A 20,622-nucleotide genomic window follows, 5' to 3' on the forward strand; every position below is an offset into this window, starting at 1 on the left:
ACAGTCAGTCTTGGTAAAGGTCAGCCTGGATAAACTTGAGCCGATTGTGCAATGCAGGATTAAAATTACAATTGACTTCAGTACTCACCTGAGAATTAGGTGTACGAAAAAAGGCAGCGTTTCTAATTTTCTCTGGGAGCAGTTTTCATCTCCACAGCACAACTGCAGCAGCCCCTTCCTGCTATCACATTGTCCTGGAGGACTTGTAGGAGAGGGTAGCACCAAAGTGCAGCACAGGCATTCTGCAAGCAATTTGCAGAACTATCTACCATGTGCAGCAGATTTATCAGGATGCATATGGCTCCCTGGACCTCAGAAAAAAAGTGCAGAAAAGGTTTTGAGCTGAGGCTCAGGTTCAGAATCAATGACTTCTGGTCCTCACAGGCACAGTCAACCATCTGCATTTCATTACCAGTGACATTGAAAGCCACCACTGTCATAGTATCTTGGCAGCCATTCACAGGGATATAACAGGAGCTGGTTGCTATATTTTCTAATAAGGATGCAATTGAACCTCTGATGCTGCTGTGTACCCACGTACATGCACTTAATCGGTCAAAAGCAGCATCACATCTAATGCCTCTTCTCTGAAGGTTCCAGATAGACTCTTTAAATTTGTATTGGCAGGCTAATACATTAAACAATAACTTCAGGAAAGCAGATTTTAAATAACTATTTACTACATCCCAAAAGCTGCAAATTAGACACGTAATTTAATGAATCGTGGCATGTTTATATTTGAATTGAGTGGCTTGGCTCCTCCCTCAATAAACTGCTTGACAACCAACCAATTAATCACCAAAGCAATTTGTTGAATTTAGCTGGGACATGATTTTTGTGAATGAACTGCATTTTAATCTCTTATGTACGATGACAGCATAAAAATGCCAATACCAAGCTAAATCTTAGCCAAAACGTTTCACTTTTTGTCACAATCCTGTGATGTGAAAATTCTGGAAACCTGAAAAAAACTTGCAAATATCTACTGATCTCGACCATGTAGAATAAACACACATGTAAAATACAGCCAAAGAAAACCACCTCTTGAGGTAGATGTTGGCACTCTGGTAACAGTAAGGCTATCCCTTTCACACTACAGCACAGTAATTGTCAATGGGAATATTGTGCGGGGTGTCTAATGAGCGGCCGAACTGTTACCACCCCTTTTGCAACCTGCTGAAATAGAATTTCAGCACCTCTGACACTTGAGTCATTATATTTATATGAATTCACTAGTTATGGAGCCCATTGGGTATAGTTTAGTAAGCATGAATACAAATTTCAAGTTTATTTCCATTTTTCACTATCCATCCTTTGGTTAAAGTTGGGGATATTTTTTTAGAGGTTATCTATACAAAATGGTCTTTCAATTTGGACAGATTAGGTGTTGGGAATGAGAATGTTTCCCAGTTTACTCAATCTCCAGAGCAAGGATTCATGTTTTAGTTTATTTTATCAATTTGTTACCAGCTGGATGAAATTTGTGTTTCTTTGGCTTTGTAAAAATAAACTGATATATTGAGAAATAAGAGAAATGCTCAGTTACCCAATGACCAGAGCAATAATTTGTACTTCAGTACTGACAACATTTGTCTATTTTTCAAAAACTTTGAGAGTAAAAAATGTGGAGCAGTAGGAAAGTTAACTAACACCTGGCAAGTTTATTAAAGTGTATGCTTGTTTTTGCTGTAACTGCCTATCACTTCCAACTTGACTGAGTTTGCAGAATGTCAATCAGAAATCTCTGAAAAGGAGGTGGAAGTCAATTCACACGATGGCTGGAATACATTCAAGCACCATCCAGTTTGTCGATAGCAGAAACTAAAAGAAAACGAATGCAAAAATACAACAAAATTGTCTTCTAAAGTTTATATTTTGTACAATTAATAATCATTGGGCAACAAATTTAAGCTAACTTGAGGGGAGTCTGTGATGCTTGTGAGGTATTCATTCCTCCTCATTTGCAGATGCATTTCATTTTCAATGCACAGTGGTGCAGTGGTTAGCACCGCAGCCTCACAGCTCCAGCGACCCGGGTTCGATTCTGGGTACTGCCTGTGTGGAGTTTGCAAGTTCTCCCTGTGACTGTGTGGGTTTTCGCCGGGTGCTCCGGTTTCCTCCCACAGCCAAAGACTTGCAGGTTGATAGGTAAATTGGCCATTGTAAATTGCCCCTAGTATAGGTAGGCGGTAGGGAAATATAGGGACAGGTGGGGATGTGGTAGGAATATGGGATTAATGTAGGATTAGTGTAAATGGGTGGTTGATGGTCGGCACAGACTCAGTGGGCCGAAGGGCCTGTTTCAGTGCTGTATAAATAAATAAATATATACTTGTAATTTTTAGAGGATTTAAAAGTAAATATGCTGCCATAACTGAAACAATAGTTAAAAATGCCATCATGTTACATTTCTGGGAGCACTTTACTCAAAAATATTGAGACCAAACGATATTTGAGCACTACATCAGCATTTCTGCTTGTAGGTGTTTTCCTAGTTATTGCTTTAGCATATGCATATGCCTTCAACCCGATGCAGCTGACGATCTGACAAATGCATTTTTTTTTGTCTTTCAGAAGAACACCTGGTTTCCCGCTGAGGCTGTACTGCATTTTTTTATGGGAACCCCACAGTCAGATATCAACAGGGATGTAGCCATCGATTTTCAGTTGAACTACTCGAAAAGGAAACTATTAGCCAAAATTATTCATCCAAAGAAAAAGATAAAAATAGAAGGTAAGCTGTGTTGTGTAGCATTAAATGTGTAGAGCTCTTAGAAGTTTTGCATAACTACAATGAGTTATGAAGTCTAGTGGAGTCAATGCAGTAACAGTTAGACTGTTTGCTCCTCACCATAATAGTGGATTGATTTAAAAGGCCATAATCACAGAGGCTTCCCTGATAGCCCCCATTTCCTAAGTGCATTGCTGTGGTAGATCTGATTCCTACAGACGTGGAAGGTCCCCAGTCTGTGTTTAAGGAGCTGACCTCATGTGATAATGTGGTGCTGCAATTGGTCTTAACGCCACTCAGAGAGGGAATTGCTATCGGCTGGCTGTTCCTGGTTGCATTCCACTAGTGGTGTTCCAAAAAAGCAAGGGTCAGCGGGGCATGATTTCCTCTTCTGTCTTTTGATGGTAAATAATAGATTGGGAGGAGGAGGGGGGATTGTCTGCCCAACTTTATCCCCATTTATGCTAACGATTATCCCTTAATGTCCAAGTGCAAGGGAGGAAAATCTGTCACGTCAGTGTTCAGCAAAGCTCTTTTCATTTCTACCTATCCTAGCAATCATCAATTCCCCTATAGAACATGTTCTCAAATTCACTCCATTAACCTCTGCATCTCTTTACCATTCTTTCCTTTCTTAAATCATTCATTAAAACCTATTTCTTTGTCCAAGCTTTTGATTACCTGTCCTAATATCTGCATTTATGGCTTAGGGTCAAATGTTATCTCATAGGGGTTTAGTGAAGCACCATGAGATTTTTTTACTACATTTAAAGGCACTAAATAAATGCAAGCTGTTGATTTTGAGCCACATATTTGTCCAATTCCTTTTTGAAATTTAATTGACATTCCCTCTAATTACTTTTATTAGATGAAAGCTAGGTTATAATACTACACAGTATACTTACAGGAGGCTGCAATTGCATTCATTCTGGGAAGGTTGCCATTATTGTGGCTGGATTCTGCTCCCTACCTATACCATAAATCTTTCAATAGATTCAGGATCAGCAAAAAAAAAAAAATTCTTGTATTCCCATAGGCAACAAGTGCTGGAAAATTTTACAGTACAGCTGTGGTCATACTGGCACACTATTTATGCACACAGTTAATGCTCTTGATTTTGATTTTGCAGGAGAGATTACAAAAATGAAACACTCCTGCACAGGACTGCTGGATGTTCTCATAGATGACAAAGACTTGTATTATGTTAAGGTACTGTTGGCAAGTTAATCACACAAGAATGTCTATGTTAAAATATATTTGTGGCACATGTGTTATCCTGATGTGTCAAAGCGGATTGTTATTATTGCTCCTTTCGGAGGTCAAACCTACAAGTGGGAGCTGTGAATGTTTTCATCTGGCCCTCAAAATGGGTGCAGTGCAGCAATATAAATTCCATGTAAGTCAATCGCAGAGGAATTTGCACCCAGATTTCCTCTAGCAGCACTGGGTGCGTTCAGAGGAAAAAGACCCTCCTAAAAACCTGGCACTACTGGTTCCTGAACTGCCATTTAGGCATAATTGGGGTGGCATTGGTCTTGGGCAATAGCAGAAAGTGGGCATCAGCAAATCAGCAACCTGTTTTCCACCTGCCCAATTTTCTTTTTCATTGGGCTTCAGTTTCGCTCAATCATGAACTTTGCACCTACCACCAATCAGTCTTCAGGAGCAGGCTGTTGTCAAGATAAACATTTATTTTTGACTTTTTGAGTAAAGTAGTTCTCCTGCTTCAGGCCATGCAGAATGCTGTTAGTATTTTACATTTCGAATTATATAATCAAATTGTTTATGTTTTGTTAGGTTTTTGAGCCTTTGGGTGATGTTATGAGCTCCTGAACACAGATTCCCATGTAAAATGAGCACATGACAACTGAACAGGCTTGATCTGCTTTAAACTAATTTTTACATCAAGGTTGCTGGTATTTCAATTGGTGTTGACAGGTTGTTTTTTTTGGCAGTGAAAGATTATCTGCAAATGCATTGAACACGTTGCCTATTTTCCCCTCATGTATTCATAACTTTTTATTGCTTCAGCTTACTGAGTAAAACTTTTCTGAAGTATTGACAATTGGCGACAATACAACGAGCAGCTAATAAAGTTTGGAAGATGCAAAACCCTTTGCTGCTCTAGTAGCGCTGTGTGAATTGGATTAGGTGGATTTATTCATGAGTGGACAAAATCTTCAAGTGCAACAATACCTACAAGCGGTATGCTTGCTGCCATCAATACCCAAGCAGTCATGTTTACAAATGGTATTACTTTGACCTGGGTATGTCAAAAGAAACCTATCTTTGTTGTCTCTACATCACTGTGGATGAAGTAACCAAGCTATGTCATCTTGTGTAAGATGACTTACAGCCAACCACAAGGACAGGGGCAGTTTTACCCATAGCTATGAAAGTCACAGTGATGAGATAGAACGTCATGTAAACAATTTTGCTAATGACCCAAAGACTGGCGGCATTGTTAGTAGTGGAGATGGAAGCATAAAATTACAAAGAGATATTGATAGATTAAATGAATGGGCAAGAATGTGGAAAATGGATTTCAATGTAGACAAATGTGAGGCCATCCATTTTGAGCTCTTAAAGGATAGAACAGGGTACTTTCTAAATGGTAAAAATAGAAACACGTAAACATATAAAATAGAAGCAGGAGTAGGCCATTCGGCCCTTTGAGCCTGCTGCACCATTCATTATGATCATGGCTGATCATCCAACTCAGTAACCTGTTCCCGCTTTCCCCCCATATCCTTTGATCCCTTTCGCCCCCAAGAGCTATATCTAACTCCTTCTTGAAAACATACAATGTTTTGGCCTCAACTGCTTTCTGTGGTAACGAATTCCACAGGCTCACCACTCTCTGGGTGAAGAAATTTCTCCCCAGTCCTGAAAGGTTTACCCCGTATCCTTAGACTTTGACGCCTTGTTCTGAACTCCCCCACCATTGGAAACATCCTTCCTGCATCTACCCTGTTAAGTCCTGTTAGAATTTTATAGGTTTCTATGAGATCCCCCCTCCCTGTTCTGAACTCCAGCAAATATAATTCTAACCGACTCAATCTCTCCTCATACGTCAGTCCCGCCATCCCAGGAATCAGTCTGGTAAACCTTCGCTGCACTCCCTCTATAGCAAGAACATTCTTCCTCAGATAAAGAGACCAAAACTGCACACAATATTCCAGGTGTGGCCTCACCAAGGCCCCGGATAATTGCAGCAAGACATCCCTGCTCCTGTACTTGAATCCTCCCGCTGTGAAGGCCAACATACCATTTGCCTTTTTTACCGCCTGTTGCACCTGCATGCTTACCTTCAGCGACTGGTGTACAAGAACACCCAGGTCTCGCTGCATATTTCCCTCTCTCAGTTTATAGCTGTTCAGATAATCTGCCTTCCTGTATTTGCTACCAAAGTGGATAACCTCACATTTATCCACATTATACTGCATCTGCCTTGCATTTGCCCACTCACTCAACATGTCCAAAAAACCCTGAAGCCTCTCTGCATCCTCCTCACAACTCATCCTCCCGCCCAGTTTTGTGTCATCTGCAAATTTGGAGATATTACATTTAGTTCCCTTATCTAAATCATTAATATATATTGTGAATAGCTGGGGTCCTAGCACTGATCCCTGCAGTACCCCACTAGTCACTGCCTGCCATTCAAAAAAGACCCATTTATTGCTACTTTTTGTTTCCTGTCTGCCAACCAATTTTCTATCCATCGCAATACATTACCCCCAATCCCATGCGCTTTAATTTTACATGCTAATCTCTTATGTGGGACTTTGTCGAAAGCCTTCTGAAAGTCCAAATAAACCACATCCACTGGCTCCCCCTCATCAACTCTACTAGTTACATCCTCGAAGAATTCTAGTAGATTTGTCAAGCATGATTTCCCTTTCGTAAATCTATGCTGACTCTGTCCGATTCTACCACTGTTCTCCAAGTGCTTTGCTATACAATCTTTGATAATGGACTTTAGAATTTTCCCCACTATCGACGTCAGGCTGACTGGTCTATAATTCCCTGTTTTCTCTCTACCTCCCTTTTTAAATAGTGGGGTTACATTAGCTACCGTCCGATCTGTAGGAACTGTTCCAGAGTCTATAGAATTTTGGAAGATGACCACCAATGCGTCCACTTTTTCTAGGGCCACTTCCTTAAGTACAAAGTAAGCTTGTATTTCCTGGAATTTAGAAGGTTAAGGGGTGAGTTGATTGAAGTCTTCAAGATATTAAGGGTAGATAGAGAGAAAGTATTTCCACTGGTGGGAGAAAAGAACTAGGGGAGCATAGACTAAAACAACAGCCAGACCTTCCAGGAGTGAAATTAGGAAGCATTTCTCACGCAAAGAGTGGTAGAAGTTTGGAAATCTGTTCCCCAAATGGCAATTGATGCTGGATTTACTGTTCATTTTAAATCTGAGATTGATAGAATTTAGTTATCCAAAGATATTATGGGATATGGGGAAAAGGTGGATATATAGAGTTAGGTCACGGATCAGCCATGATCTCATTGAATGGCGGACAGGCCGAGGGACTGAATGGCCTCCTCTTGATCCTATGTTCCTATGTCGCCATCAGGTTAATGTCAATCGGAATGCATATTTGAACAGGAAGCATACCAGTCCATTCATGCTCAAGTGGTTGTAGACCACAGAATTATAATTCTGCACATTAATATACATTACCCAAGGGAACCCATGATGCATCTATTATTCAGCAGTCCAGTGTTCCTGTATTACTTGAAAGTCACGAGGGAATGAATGGATGGATGCCTATTGCATGCCCCTTGCAGCCATAGTTTCAAATCCCATTGAGAACCCCCTGGGATGCTGGGTTGTGTAGTGGGTAAGACACTGACTTTTCACCTCTCAGATCTGAGTTTAAATTCAGCCTAGACTGATGGAACAAAAGCCTGTTCTGCTGGATTTAAAGGTTTTATGCGAAATCAGTCTGTGCACATTTAACCCAGTTAACGAGCAGCCTCAGAGAGGTTTAAGGGAGTGCTCTTCTGAGAATGAAGCTGAGATATAAATGCGTAAGAAATAGGAGCTGGAGTAGGCCATATGGCCCCTTGAGCCATTCAATAAAATCATTGGTGAACATCTCCCGAACTCAACCTTGCTGCCCGATCCCATATCCTTTGATTCTCTTCATGCCCAAATTTTGTCAATGAATATAATCAATGCCTGGGCATCCACAGCTCTCTGGGGTAGAGAATTCAAAAGATTCACAACCCTCTGAGTGAAGAAATTTCTTCTCATCTTGAGAGTATTCCTAGTTCTAGATTCTCCAGGCAAGGGAAGCAGCCTCTCAGCATCTACCATGTCAAGCCCTCTCAGAATCTTAGCTGTTTCAATGAGATTACTTCTCATTCTACTAAACTTCAGAGAATATAGGTTCAATCTAGTTTCATCCCAGAAATCATTGGAGTGAACCTTCCAATGCTCTCCCTCTAAAGCACGTATATCCTTCATTGTGTAAGGAGACCAAGATTGTACATTGTACTCCAGGTGCGGTCGTGCTAAAGTTTATATAATTGCAGCAAGACTTCTTTACTCATATACCCCAACCCCTTTGCAATAAAGGCTAACATATCATTTGTGTTCCTAATTGCTTGCTGTAACTGTATGTTAATGTTCTGTGATTCATGGACAAGAACCCCAAAATCCCTCTGCATACCAACATTCACTAGTCTCTCGTCTTTTAAAAAAAAATGTTCTAGTTTTCCATTCTTCATACCAAAGTGGACAATTTCACACTTCCCCACATTATACTCCATCTGCCACCTTCTTTCCCAATCATTTAACTAGTCTAAATCCCTTTGCATCTCCTCACTGCTTAATTTCCCACTGAGCTTTGTATCACCTGCAAACTTGCACATATTAAACTCGGTCCCCTCATCGAAGTCATTGATATGGATTGTAAATAGCAGACACCCAAGCAGTGATCCTTGCAACACTCCACTATTTACACCCTGCCATCCAGAAAATGACCCACTCATTCTTACTCTCTGTTTTCTGGCTGTTAACCAATCCTCAATCCATGCCAATATATAACCCCAATCCCATGAGCCCTAATCTTGTGTAACAACCTCTTGAGTGACACCTTATTTAGTGCCTTCTGAAATTCCAAATATACTGCATCCAAATTTGATGCAACGCAGTGTGAAGTGATTCGTTTTGGTACGGAGAATGCAGAGAGACTATATAAAATAATGGGTACAATTCTGAAGGGGGTGCAGGAGAGAGGGAGGTGGCAGGACAGGTTGAGAGTGCGGTTAATAAAGCATACAGCATCCTAGGCTTTATTAATAGGGCATAGAGTACAAAAGAAGGGAAGTTATGTTAAACTTATATATATGGGACCGGCTCTGGGGGAGATGGGATCTGTACAGGCCAGACAGGTTGCACCTCAGCAGAGCCAGGACTGAGTTCCTTGCAGGACGTTTTGTTAGTGCTGTTGGGAAGGGTTTAAACTAGTTTGGCAGGGGGAAGTGGACCTGAGGGTAGACTCAATTGGGACAAAATCAGAAATTAAAATGGAAGGTGGAAAATTAATGGATGAGTCTGGAAGGCAGTAAAAACAAAGGTTGGAAAATTTAAAAATAGAGTTTGGCAGTGCTCAAGGGTATCTATTTCAATGCAAGGAGTATAGCAAATAAAGCAGACATGCTGAGGGCACAGATAGACATGTGGCAGTATGATAGCAGTATGATATCATAGCTATTACAGAAACATGGATAAGAAGGGACAAGAATGGCAGCTCAACCTTCCTGACTACATGGTATTCAGACACGATGGAGAGGGGGATCAAGAAGGAAGGGGATGGCAATTTTGGTCAAGGAAACAATTACAGCTGTTGAGGAGGGATGATATGTTGGAAGGTTCATCAAATGAGGTCATATGGATCGAGATAAGGAACAAAAAAGGGGCAATCACACTATTGGGAGCGTACGATAGACCACCAAACAGTCAGAGTGAAATAGAAGAGCAGATATGGAGGCAAATCTCTGAGAAGTGCAAAAACAATAGGGCAGTAATAGTAGGGGATTTTAACAACACCGATATTAACGGGAAGGGGTTGGACGGCTGGCGGTCCGGGGGGGAGGTGCTGGTGGGGACCCTGCCGGTGGTTGCCGGGCTTGGCCAGCTGGATGGGGGGGTCGCGTGGCTGTGTTTGGGGGGCCCGTCCGCGGCGGCGATTGGGGGGAGGAGCGGCCGCGTGGTCCCGGCGGCGGCTCCTGCTCACTCGGCGGCTCCGCGCTGTTCCCGCGCGGGCCTTCTCCGTGGCTCTGGCTCAGCTCCCGGGTCCCGATCCCAGTGACGGTGCATCATTGTGGGGGGGACGATAGTGGAAGCTGGTGAGGTGTTTTGTTGCCTGCACCCCCTCCCCCCACCCCCCTCGCACCCCCTTCCCAGCTCCCCCCTCGCACCATCTTCCCCTCACACGCCCTTCCCCTGCACCCCTCTCCCCTACCCCCTGCAGCCGCCTTCCTGGCTCCCTCTTGCACCATCTTCCCCTCGCACCATCTTCTCCTCACGCCTCCTTCCCCTGCACCCCTCTTCCCTACCCCCTGCAGCCCCCTTCCCAGCTCCCGCCTCGCACCATCTTCCCCTCGCACCCCCTCCCCCTGCACCCCTCTCCCCTACCCCCTGCAGCCCCCTTTGCGGCTCCCCCTCGCACCCCCTTCCCTCCACCCCTTCCCACCGCACCCTCCTCCTTGCACCCCCTCCCCCTCGCATCCCCTTCCCCCCCCACCTTCTCCCACCAGCATCCACCTACCCCTGTGTAGGGGCCCTAACAACCCCACTGCCTTCTGGGCGTCTCAGGAGAGACCAAGGCTAAGGGAGTAAACCCGAACAGAAAATCTGGAGCGGAACCCTGAAGGCGGTCATGTGTCACCTTTAGCATGTTTCCGGCAGTTCCTGCCGCCATACCGGTGCCACACATCGTGCTCTGCACTTCTTTGGACCCCACCAGGAAGGCCGAGAGGGGGGTTTTGACGCTTGGGTAATTCACAACCTCCATACATCCGCCCAGGCATGCGCCATGGAGAGGTCACTCCATAGTCGCCTCACAGCAACCAAATCAACATGGAAGGCAGCAGTTACGGGTTATAAGTCCAGCTCAATTGGCGTAGAGATTGGGCGCCACGCGTTGCCTTTGTCGGTGGGAGAGGTCATCGCATCTCACTGGAAAGCGACCGCCCGCCTCAAACCGGGCAGCCCTCGGTCAGGAAGGTTCTATCCCGCCACAGTCTACCTGCTTCAATGGGTGCTTGGCGCTCAGGGTCATTGCCCGACAAGTGGACTGTAACACCGCACCAAACAGCACGACCAAAAAGGAAAGAAAGTACCAGCCCTTCGTTTTGCAAGCTGGAACGTCAGAACTATGTGTCCTGGCGTGTCGGAAGACCTTGCACAAATCAACAATTCTCGGAAGACCGCCATCATTAACAACGAGCTCAGTAGATTCAATGTAGACATTGCAGCACTTCATGAGACACGCCTCCCTGCGAGCGGATCTCTAAGAGAGCAAGACTACACCTTCTTCTGGCAGGGCAGGGATCCTGAAGAACCAAGACAGCATGGAGTGGGCTTCGCCATCAGAAACTCTTTGCTCAGCATGATAGAGCCACCCTCAAATGGCTCGGAACGCATACTGTCCATCCGTCTGTTCACCTCCTCTGGTCTAGTACACCTACTCAGCATCTATGCTCCAACACTCTGCTCTCCACCTGAAGCTAAAGACCAGTTCTTTGAGGAACTCCATAATATCATTAGTAGCATCCCCAACACCGAACACCTGTTCCTGCTGGGGGACTTTAATGCCAGGGTTGGGGCCGACCATGACTCATGGCCCTCCTGCCTTGGGCGCTATGGCACTGGTAGGATGAATGAGAATGGTCAGAGACTGCTTGAGTTGTGTACCTATCATAACCTCTGCATCACCAACTCATTCTTTCACACTAAACCCTGTCACCAGGTTTCTTGGAGGCACCCAAGATCACGCCGTTGGCACCAGCTGGACCTCATCGTCACAAGGCGAGCCTCTCTAAACAGCGTTCAAATCACACGCAGCTTCCACAGTGCGGACTGCGACACCGACCACTCCCTGGTGTGCAGCAAGGTTAGCCTCAAACCAAAGAAGCTGCATCATTCCAAGCAGAAGGGCCGCCCGCGCATCAGCACTAGCAGAATTTCTCATCCACAGCTGTTACGTAAGTTTCTAAATTCACTCGAAAATGCCCTTCAAAACACTCCCACAGGGGATGCAGGGACCAAGTGGGCCCACATCAGAGACGCCATCTATGACTCAGCAATAACCACCTACGGCAAACGTGTGAAGCGGAATGCAGACTGGTTTCAATCTCACATTGAAGAGTTGGAACCTGTCATAGCCACTAAGCGCATTGCACTGTTGAACTACAAGAAAGCCCCCAGCGAGTTAACATCCATAGCACTTAAAGCAGCCAGAAGCACTGCACAAAGAACAGCCAGACGCTGCGCAAATGACTACTGGAAACACCTATGCAGTCATATTCAGCTGGCCTCGGACACCGGAAACATCAGAGGAATGTATGATGGCATTAAGAGAGCTCTTGGACAAACCATCAAGAAGATCGCCCCCATCAAATCTAAATCAGGGGACATAATCACTGACCAACGCAAGCAAATGGACCGCTGGGTGGAACACTACCTAGAACTGTACTCCAGGGAAAATGTTGTCACTGAGACCGCCCTCAATGCAGCCCAGCCTCTACCAGTCATGGATGAGCTGGACATACAGCCAACAAAATCGGAACTCAGTGATGCCATTGATTCTCTAACCAGCGGAAAAGCCCCTGGGAAGGACGGCATTACCCCTGAAATCATCAAGAGTGCCAAGCCTGCTATACTTTCACTGTATGAACTACTTTGCCTGTGCTGGGACGAGGGAGCAGTACCACAGGACATGCGCGATGCCAATTTCATCACCCTCTATAAGAACAAGGGTGACCGCGGTGACTGCAACAACGACCGTGGAATCTCCCTGCTCAGCATAGTGGGGAAAGTGTTCGCTCGAGTCGCTTTAAACAGGCTCCAGAAGCTGGCTGAGCGTGTCTACCCTGAGGCACAGCGTGGCTTTCGAGCAGAGAGATCCACCATTGACATGCTGTTCTCCCTTCGTCAGCTACAGGAGAAATGCCGTGAACAACAGATGCCCCTCTGCGTTGCTTTCATTGATCTCACCAAAGCCTTTGACCTCGTCAGCAGACGTGGTCTCTTCAGACTACTAGAAAAGATTGGATGTCCACCAAAGCTACTAAGTATCATTACCTTATTCCATGACAATATGAAAGGCACAATTCAGCATAGCAGCGCCTCATCAGACCCCTTTCCTATCCTGAGTGGTGTGAAACAGGGCTGTGTTATCGCACCTACACTGTTTGGGATCTTCTTCTCCCTGCTGCTCTCACATGCGTTCAAGTCTTCAGAAGAAGGAATTTTCCTCCACACAAGATCAGGTGGCAGGTTGTTCAACCTTGCCCGTCTAAGAGCGAAGACCAAAGTATGAAAAGTCCTTATCAGGGAACTCCTCTTTGCTGACGATGCTGCATTAACATCTCACACTGAAGAGTGTCTGCAGAGACTCATCGACAGGTTTGCGGCTGCCTGCACCAAATTTGGCCTAACCATCAGCCTCAAGAAAACGAACATCATGGGACAGGACGTCACAAATGCCCCATCCATAAATATCAGCGACCACACTCTGGAAGTTCACCTACCTAGGCTCAACTATCACAAGTAACCTGTCTCTCGATGCAGAAGTCAACAAGCGCATGGGAAAGGCTTCCACTGCTATGTCCAGACTGGCCAAGAGAGTGTGGGAAAATGGCGCACTGACATAGAACACAAAAGTCCAAGTGTATCAAGCCTGTGTCCTCAGTACCTTGCTCTACGGCAGCGAGGCCTGGACAATACACATCAGCCAAGAGCGACATCTGAATTCATTCCATCTTCGCTGCCTCTGGAGAATCCTTGGCATCAGGTGGCAGGACCGTATCTCCAACACAGAAGTCCTCGAGGCAGCCAACATCCCCAGCATATACACCCTACTGAGCCAGCGGCGCCTGAGATGGCTTGGCCATGTGAGCCGCATGGAAGATGGCAGGATCCCCAAGGATGCATTGTACAGGGAGCTCGTCACTGGTATCAGACCCACCGGCCGTCCTTGGCTCCGCTTTAAAGACGTCTGCAAATGTGACATGAAGTCCTGTGACATTGATCACAAGTCGTGGGAGTCAGTTGCCAGCGATCGCCAGAGCTGTTGGGCAACCATAAAGGCGGGGCTAAAGCATGGCGAGTCGAAGAGACTTAGCAGTTGGCAGGAAAAAAGTCAGAAGTGCAAGGAGAGAGCCAACTGCGTAACAGCCCCGACAACCAATTTTATCTGCAGCACCCGTGGAAGAGTCTGTCATTCTAGTATTGGCCTTTATAGCCACTCCAGGCGCTGCTTCACAAAGCACTGACCACCTCCAGGAGCTTACCCATTGTCTCTCAAGACGAGGAGGCCAAAGATGAAGCTGAAGATGAATATTAACTGGGATAGTTCTGGTGTGAAAGGAATTGAGGGAGCAGAATTCTTGAGATGCATTCAGGAGAACTTTTATGGCCAGTATGTAGCAAGTTCTACAAGAGAGGGTGCAGTTTTAGACTTAGTTTTAGAAAAGGAAGATGGGCAGGTGGAAGGAGTGGCAGTGGGAGAGCATTTTGGTGGTATTGATCATAATTCAGTCAGTTTTTACATAATTATGGAAAAGGACAAGGATAGAAAGGAGTTAGAGTTCTCAATTGGGGCAAGGACAATTTTACTAAGTTGAGGAGTAATTAACAAAAGTCGACTAGAAACATCTATTTGAAGCTATTAGTGTCAGAGCAGTGGGAGACATTCAAAGGGGAGATTCAAGGGGTTCAGAGTAAGCATGTTCCCACAAAGATGTCAAGGAGCTTACAGGGTAAAATAATGCAGAAAAGGAAAACTTATGTCCGACACAGAGAACTCAAGCTGAGAGGAGTATGGGAACTGGAGGCGTGAAATCAAAAAAGAAATTAGGAAAGCTAACAGAGGGCATGAAAGAATGTTGGCAAGCAAAATCAAGATGAACCCAAAGATGTTTTATCAATACACTAAGAGTAAGAGAATAAATAAAGAGCAGGACCCATAAAAGACCTAAAAGGTAACCTATGTGTAGGGGCGGAAGATGTTGGTATTGTTCTTAATGAATACTTTGCATCTGTCTTCACAAAAGAGGGGGATGATGCAGATATTTTAGTTAAGGAAGAGACGTGTGAAGTATTGGATGTGATAAACATAGGGAGAGAGGAAGTATTGATGGGATTAGCATCCTTGAAAGTTGATAAATCACCAGGGCCAGATGAACTTTGCTCTAGGCTGTTAAAAGAAGCAAGAGAGGAAATAGTGGAAGGTCTGGCCATCATTTTCTGGTCCTCACTGGATAAAGGTGTGGTGCTGGAGGATTGGAGAACTGTTAACGTTGTGCCTCTGTTTAAAAAGGGAGCGAGGGATAGACTGAATAATTACGGGCCTGTCAGTCTAAACTCAGTAGTGGGCAAATTATTGGAATCTATTCTGAGAGACAGGATAAACTGTCACTTAGAAAGGCACAGGTTAATTAAGGATAATCAGCATGAATTTGTTAAGGGAAGATCTTGTCTGACCAACTTGATCGAATTTTCTGAAGAAGTAACAAGGAAGATTGATGGGGGTAGTGCAGTTGATGTGGTCTACATGGATTTTAGCAAGGCTTTTGACAAAGTCCCACATGGCAGACTGGTTAAAAAAATAAAAGCCCATGGGATCCAGAGAAATATAGCAAGGTGGATACAAAATTGGCTCAATGGCAGGAAACAAAGGGTAATTATTGATGGGTGTTTTTGGCGACTGGAGGGCTGTTTCCAGTGGCGTTCCGTAGGGCTCAGTACTGGGTCCCTTGCTTTTTGTGGTATATATTAACGATTTGGACATAAATGTAGGGGCATGATCAAGAAGTTCGCAAACGACACAAATATTGGCCGTGTGGTAGATAGTGAGGAGGATAGCAGTAGGCTGCAGGAAGATATTGATGGTCTGGCCAGATGGGCAGAAAAGTGGCAAATGGAATTCAGACTGGAGAAGTGTGAGATGATGCATTTGCGGAGGTCAAACAGGCAAAGGAATACATGATTAATGGGAGGATACTGAGAGGTGTAGAGGAGGTGAGAGACCTTGGAGTGAATGTCCACAGATCCCTGAAGGTAGCAGGACAGGTTAATAAGGTGGTTAAGAAGGCATATGGATTCCTTTCCTTTATTAGCCAAGGTATAGAATATATAGAGCATGGAGGTTATGTTGGAACTGTATAAATTATTAGTTAGGCCACAACTTGAGTACTGTGTGCAGTTCTGGTCACCTTATTACAGAAAGGATGTAGAGGAGATTTACAAGGATGTTGCCGGGACTGGAAAAATGCAGCTATGAGGAAAGATTGGATAGGCTGGGGTTGTTCTCCTTAGAACAGAAAAGGTTGAAGGGAGATCTGATTGAAATGTACAAAATTGTGAGGGGCCTGGATCGAGTGGATGTGAAGGACCTATTTACATTAGCAGAGAGGTCAGTGACTAGGAGGCATTGTTTTATAGTGATTGTAGAAAGATTAGAGGGGAGATGAGGAAAACATTTTTCACCAGAGGGTGTTGGGGGTCTGGAACTCACTGCCTCAAAGGATAGTCGAGGCAGAAACCCTCAACTTATTTAAAAGGTGTCTGGATATGCACCTCAAGTGCTGTGACCTGCAGGGCTATGGACCAAATTCTGGGAGGTGGGATTAGCATGGGTGGCTCATTTTTTGGCTAGTGCAGACACGATGGGCCAGGTGGCCTCTTTCTGTGTCATAAGCATTCTATGATTTTCTATGATTCTAACATTGGATGGGCCTCACCTGGAGTATTGTGTTCCATTTTGGGCACCACATTTTAGAAAATATCACGTATCTTTTCACATCATTTCGCCTAATTTTCCAATCTGCCTTAGCCAACTCATCCCTCATAACTTCTCAATTGGCTTTGCTTAAATTTAAGACTGCTGTTTCGGACTTAACCACATCACTCTCACACTTAATGGCCGGAATTTTACGGCGCCCCAGTGTGTCAGATGGTGGCGTGGGGGTGGCGTAAAATTGAGCGACAGGCTCCGAGAGGCCTACCTGCCCTGCTTCCGCCTCCGGACAAGTTAACAACGTCGAGCGGGGGTGTGGGAAAGGGCCCTCGCCCGCCTCCATGGATATTTTACCCATGGCAAGCGGGTGTGCTGGGGACGTGAAAGGTCACCCAGCGATAGCTGCCGGCCTTTCCGCGCCCCGGGGGGGTGGGGGGAGGGCATGGTAGTTGGGCACAGGTTGCCCGATTGAGGGCTGCCCCTGCCTCCAAATCCACCCCCGGGCCCAAGCCACACCCCTCCCCCCAAACGACCACTCCAGCCTCACCAGGGAAGGACTGACCCCACTGGTGAGGCATGTCCCTACTTACCTTCCCTCCTCGATCCCTGGCGTCGGCTGGACTGCAGTTCCAGCAGTGGCTACCACTCCCAGTCGCGCTGCTGAGACTAAGAGCTGCCGGCCCAGTGATTGTCCAGCAGCTCACGGAGGCGGGACCTCCTCCCTCAAATGGGTGGAAGTCCCGCCTCAGGACAATTAAAGCCCGGGGACCCATAAAATACAGGACAGATCCCCGGGCTAGGCGGAAGCGGGTTCACCACCGACTTTCACGTCCATCCACCGTAAAATTCCGGCCAATATGAAATTCTATCATATTTTGATCACTTTTGCCCAACAAATCCTTTGTAGTAAGATTACTAATTAACCTGTCTTATTACACAATACTAAATCTAAAGCCTGTTCTTTAGTTGGTTCCTCGATGTAATGTTCTTGAATGCATTTCATGAACTCGTCCTCTAAGCTACTTTTGCCAATTTGGTTTGCCTAGTCCAAATGAAGATTAAAATCCCCAAAGGTTATTGCATTACCTTCATTACATACTCCCCTAATTCCCGGATTTTATACTCTTTCCAACACTATGATTATTGTCAGGGGCTTATAAACTGTTCCCACCAGTGTTTTCTGCCACCTGTTTTTCCTTAGCTCCAGCTATACTGAATCTACATCTTTGGGGCTAAGATCCTTTCTCCTTATTTCATCCTTTATTATCAGGTCTGACACCACCCGCCACCCACCCCCCCCCCCCCCCCCCCCCCCCACCCCCCCACCTCCCACCTCCTTTTCCATTTTTCCTATCTTTTCTAAAAGTCAAAAACCCATAAAATATTTTGTTCCCAGCTTTGGTCACCCTGCAACCACATCTCAGTAATGGCTATTACCTCTATTTATGCCATTAATTCATCTCTCTTGTTAGAAATGCTTTTTGCGTTCAAATGCAGCACCTTTAATTTTAACTTTTTTACTATTTTTCCCTGATGTGGCCTGAGTTGCTAATGCCCGATTACCGTTATTAAACTCTTTGTCCCTTTCTGACGCAATCTGCCTGATTTTACCCAAATCGCTACTCTGCTCTACAGCCTTAACATTTTTCTTCAGTCTTACCCTCACCTGAATTATCTCTCTCCCATATTCGTTTAAAGTCCTAATTACTGCTGTAGTTATTCGATTCACCAGGACATTAGACCCAACTCAGTTTAAGTGATGCCTTAATGGAACAGCATTTTCTTTCCGCAGTGCTGGTGCCAGTGTGCCATGAATTGAAACCCCTGCCTTCTAACCCATTCTTTCAGCCATGTATTTAAATCTCTTATCTCTTTCCCCTTCTGATCTCATTCAGGGCTGTACGCTATCTGACCTGGGGTTGCTTGGCCTTTATGCTAGGTGCCTGAAATGAGAGGAGTTCCATTCATTAGACTTGTATAAACGGATATACAAGGTATGAGTGGCAGTCGTCACAATGGGCATATGAGAAATCTGTTCTTTATTTTCCCCTTATTTCCTTTGGGCTCCTGGAAAATGGCTGCCACTTGTTCCATGGTACAATGCATTTTCGAAACCCCTCAAGTGTGACTGCAGTGATTTCTGAGATATACTGCCATTCTTCATCAGCTTCTGCAGACTGAAGGAACATAGGAAAGACCTTGTACTTCTGCAGTAACTCTCATCTAAAGATAATCTGACAGAGTGGAGTGCCAGCCTATCACCTAGGAATAAGAGTAGGTTATTCAGGCAAACCTGTTATAGAACATGCAATGGGTGAGTAATCTGCTGCATTAGATCATGACCCATACAGTGAAAATGAAAACTACTCCCTACATCTCTATCATGAAGACACATCCAGAGGTAAAGGGCTAACTGCCAATGGTGCACGCTGTACTGTAACTTTAATATTGATAACTTTCTCAAATGTCGAATAATTTTAATGGGTTGAAAATGTGTTCTTATCATGCTTAACCCCCATCCCAAAGCACAGGGAATTGGGTGTGCCTGCATTATTATAAAATGTCATCCTCCAGCTGAAGCCAATACAAGTTATTTGGCAAGATACTGTTTCAGTATTGCAGCCTTTTATGTCTGGTTTTTATTCTAGGGATGGACAAACTTGCAAAGTCTTGATGGGGAGCAGATGTTTTTCTCCCAGCTGGAAGCCAAATTCACAAAGCATGGGAGTCCCATAATACTGTCTGGCAATGTGACCAGAGTCCCTGGGCAGAAAATAGCATTTTTTGTATCACTCAACAATGTAATGCAAGAAACAGCTACTGTGTCAGGTTAGTACAATCAGAAAAATCTAGTGCATACTTATTAGAATAAGCTCAGTCCCAGACAGAGATTTTGAAATACAATTTCTAGATATGATTACTAAAATTTTCTGGGTTGATTTTTCAGCTTTTATGATGTAATGAATGGCACAAACAGTAAGGTTTTATGCGACCCTCTTTAAAGGCATTTTTTTTGATCGTCTTTCGATTCCTAATCAACAACCAAAGCAGCAAATAGTGATGGTAAATGGATGTATTATGCCACATATGTGGTCTCATAACCATGGAAATGCAAATTATATTTTTACATGTATGAGGTCATCTTTATTCAGCTGTGGAACCAAGGCTAAGTTTCTGCTCAGTCCACTTCCAGTCTCCAGGGAGCGGTAACAGATGCATCGCATCAGTCCTAAACACACTCATTCGGCAGTTAGCTGTGGAACTACTAATGATACTGTGCCTTTTTACATCAAAACTCGTCAAAGTACTTCACACAATGAACTGTACTTTGAAGTGCGATGACTGTTGTTCTGTAAGTTGTGTGGTAATTTTGAAAAACTTTTACACCATGACTCAAATCTCACAGACAGCAACACTTCATTAAAGTTACTATTAGCCATAATACTGTAACAAACTGTTGACGTAGTCGCCTCTATTTTCACAGGGGGGGGGGGGGGGGGGCGGGAAGGGGGCGTGGGAGCTCGGCAGCGGTGATGAACATGGTGAGGTCGGGGACGTTGCATAAATATTTTCAGAATCCTGCCCGACACCAGGCAAGACTAACTTCCTGGCCAGCGAATAGCAGTGGGAATCTGGTGATAGGAGGCTGCAGCTGGGGGCCAATAGAAACAGTTCACAGCAGTTAGTGAATTGAGGAGATCCCCTGGCTTTGCAGTAGGAGGGGCAGGTCGGGCATTCCTCTTGCAGAGTGGTCAAGGGAATGTCAGGGCTGGGCATTCCACCAAAGAATGGGGGGTTGTTGTGGGGGGGCAGGGGGGGGAAGGGGGCGGCAGTGGGGGCATGGTGCCAGGGCTGGGGAGCCACATGTATTATTAGATGGGCCTAGGGAAAGTGTTCCTGCTTCTCCTG

The 20,622-nt window shown here is 45.0% G+C and overlaps 1 protein-coding gene across 3 annotated transcripts in view; it reads left to right on the plus strand.

Annotated features, from left to right (window-relative positions):
* The window catches only part of LOC137383224 (uncharacterized), a 472,338-nt gene that overhangs the window by 185,583 nt on the left and 266,133 nt on the right, over positions 1–20,622 (plus strand). For all 3 annotated transcript variants that reach the window (XM_068055726.1, XM_068055727.1, XM_068055728.1), the window contains exons 22-24: positions 2,575–2,734; positions 3,861–3,940; positions 19,362–19,542. In XM_068055726.1, coding sequence (XP_067911827.1) covers positions 2,575–2,734; positions 3,861–3,940; positions 19,362–19,542 — 421 coding nt within the window. The remainder of the gene's footprint in view (positions 1–2,574; positions 2,735–3,860; positions 3,941–19,361; positions 19,543–20,622) is intronic.

Source organism: Heterodontus francisci, chromosome 24 (assembly GCF_036365525.1).
Source record: "Heterodontus francisci isolate sHetFra1 chromosome 24, sHetFra1.hap1, whole genome shotgun sequence".
In the NCBI taxonomy this organism is placed as follows: Eukaryota; Metazoa; Chordata; class Chondrichthyes; order Heterodontiformes; family Heterodontidae; genus Heterodontus; species Heterodontus francisci.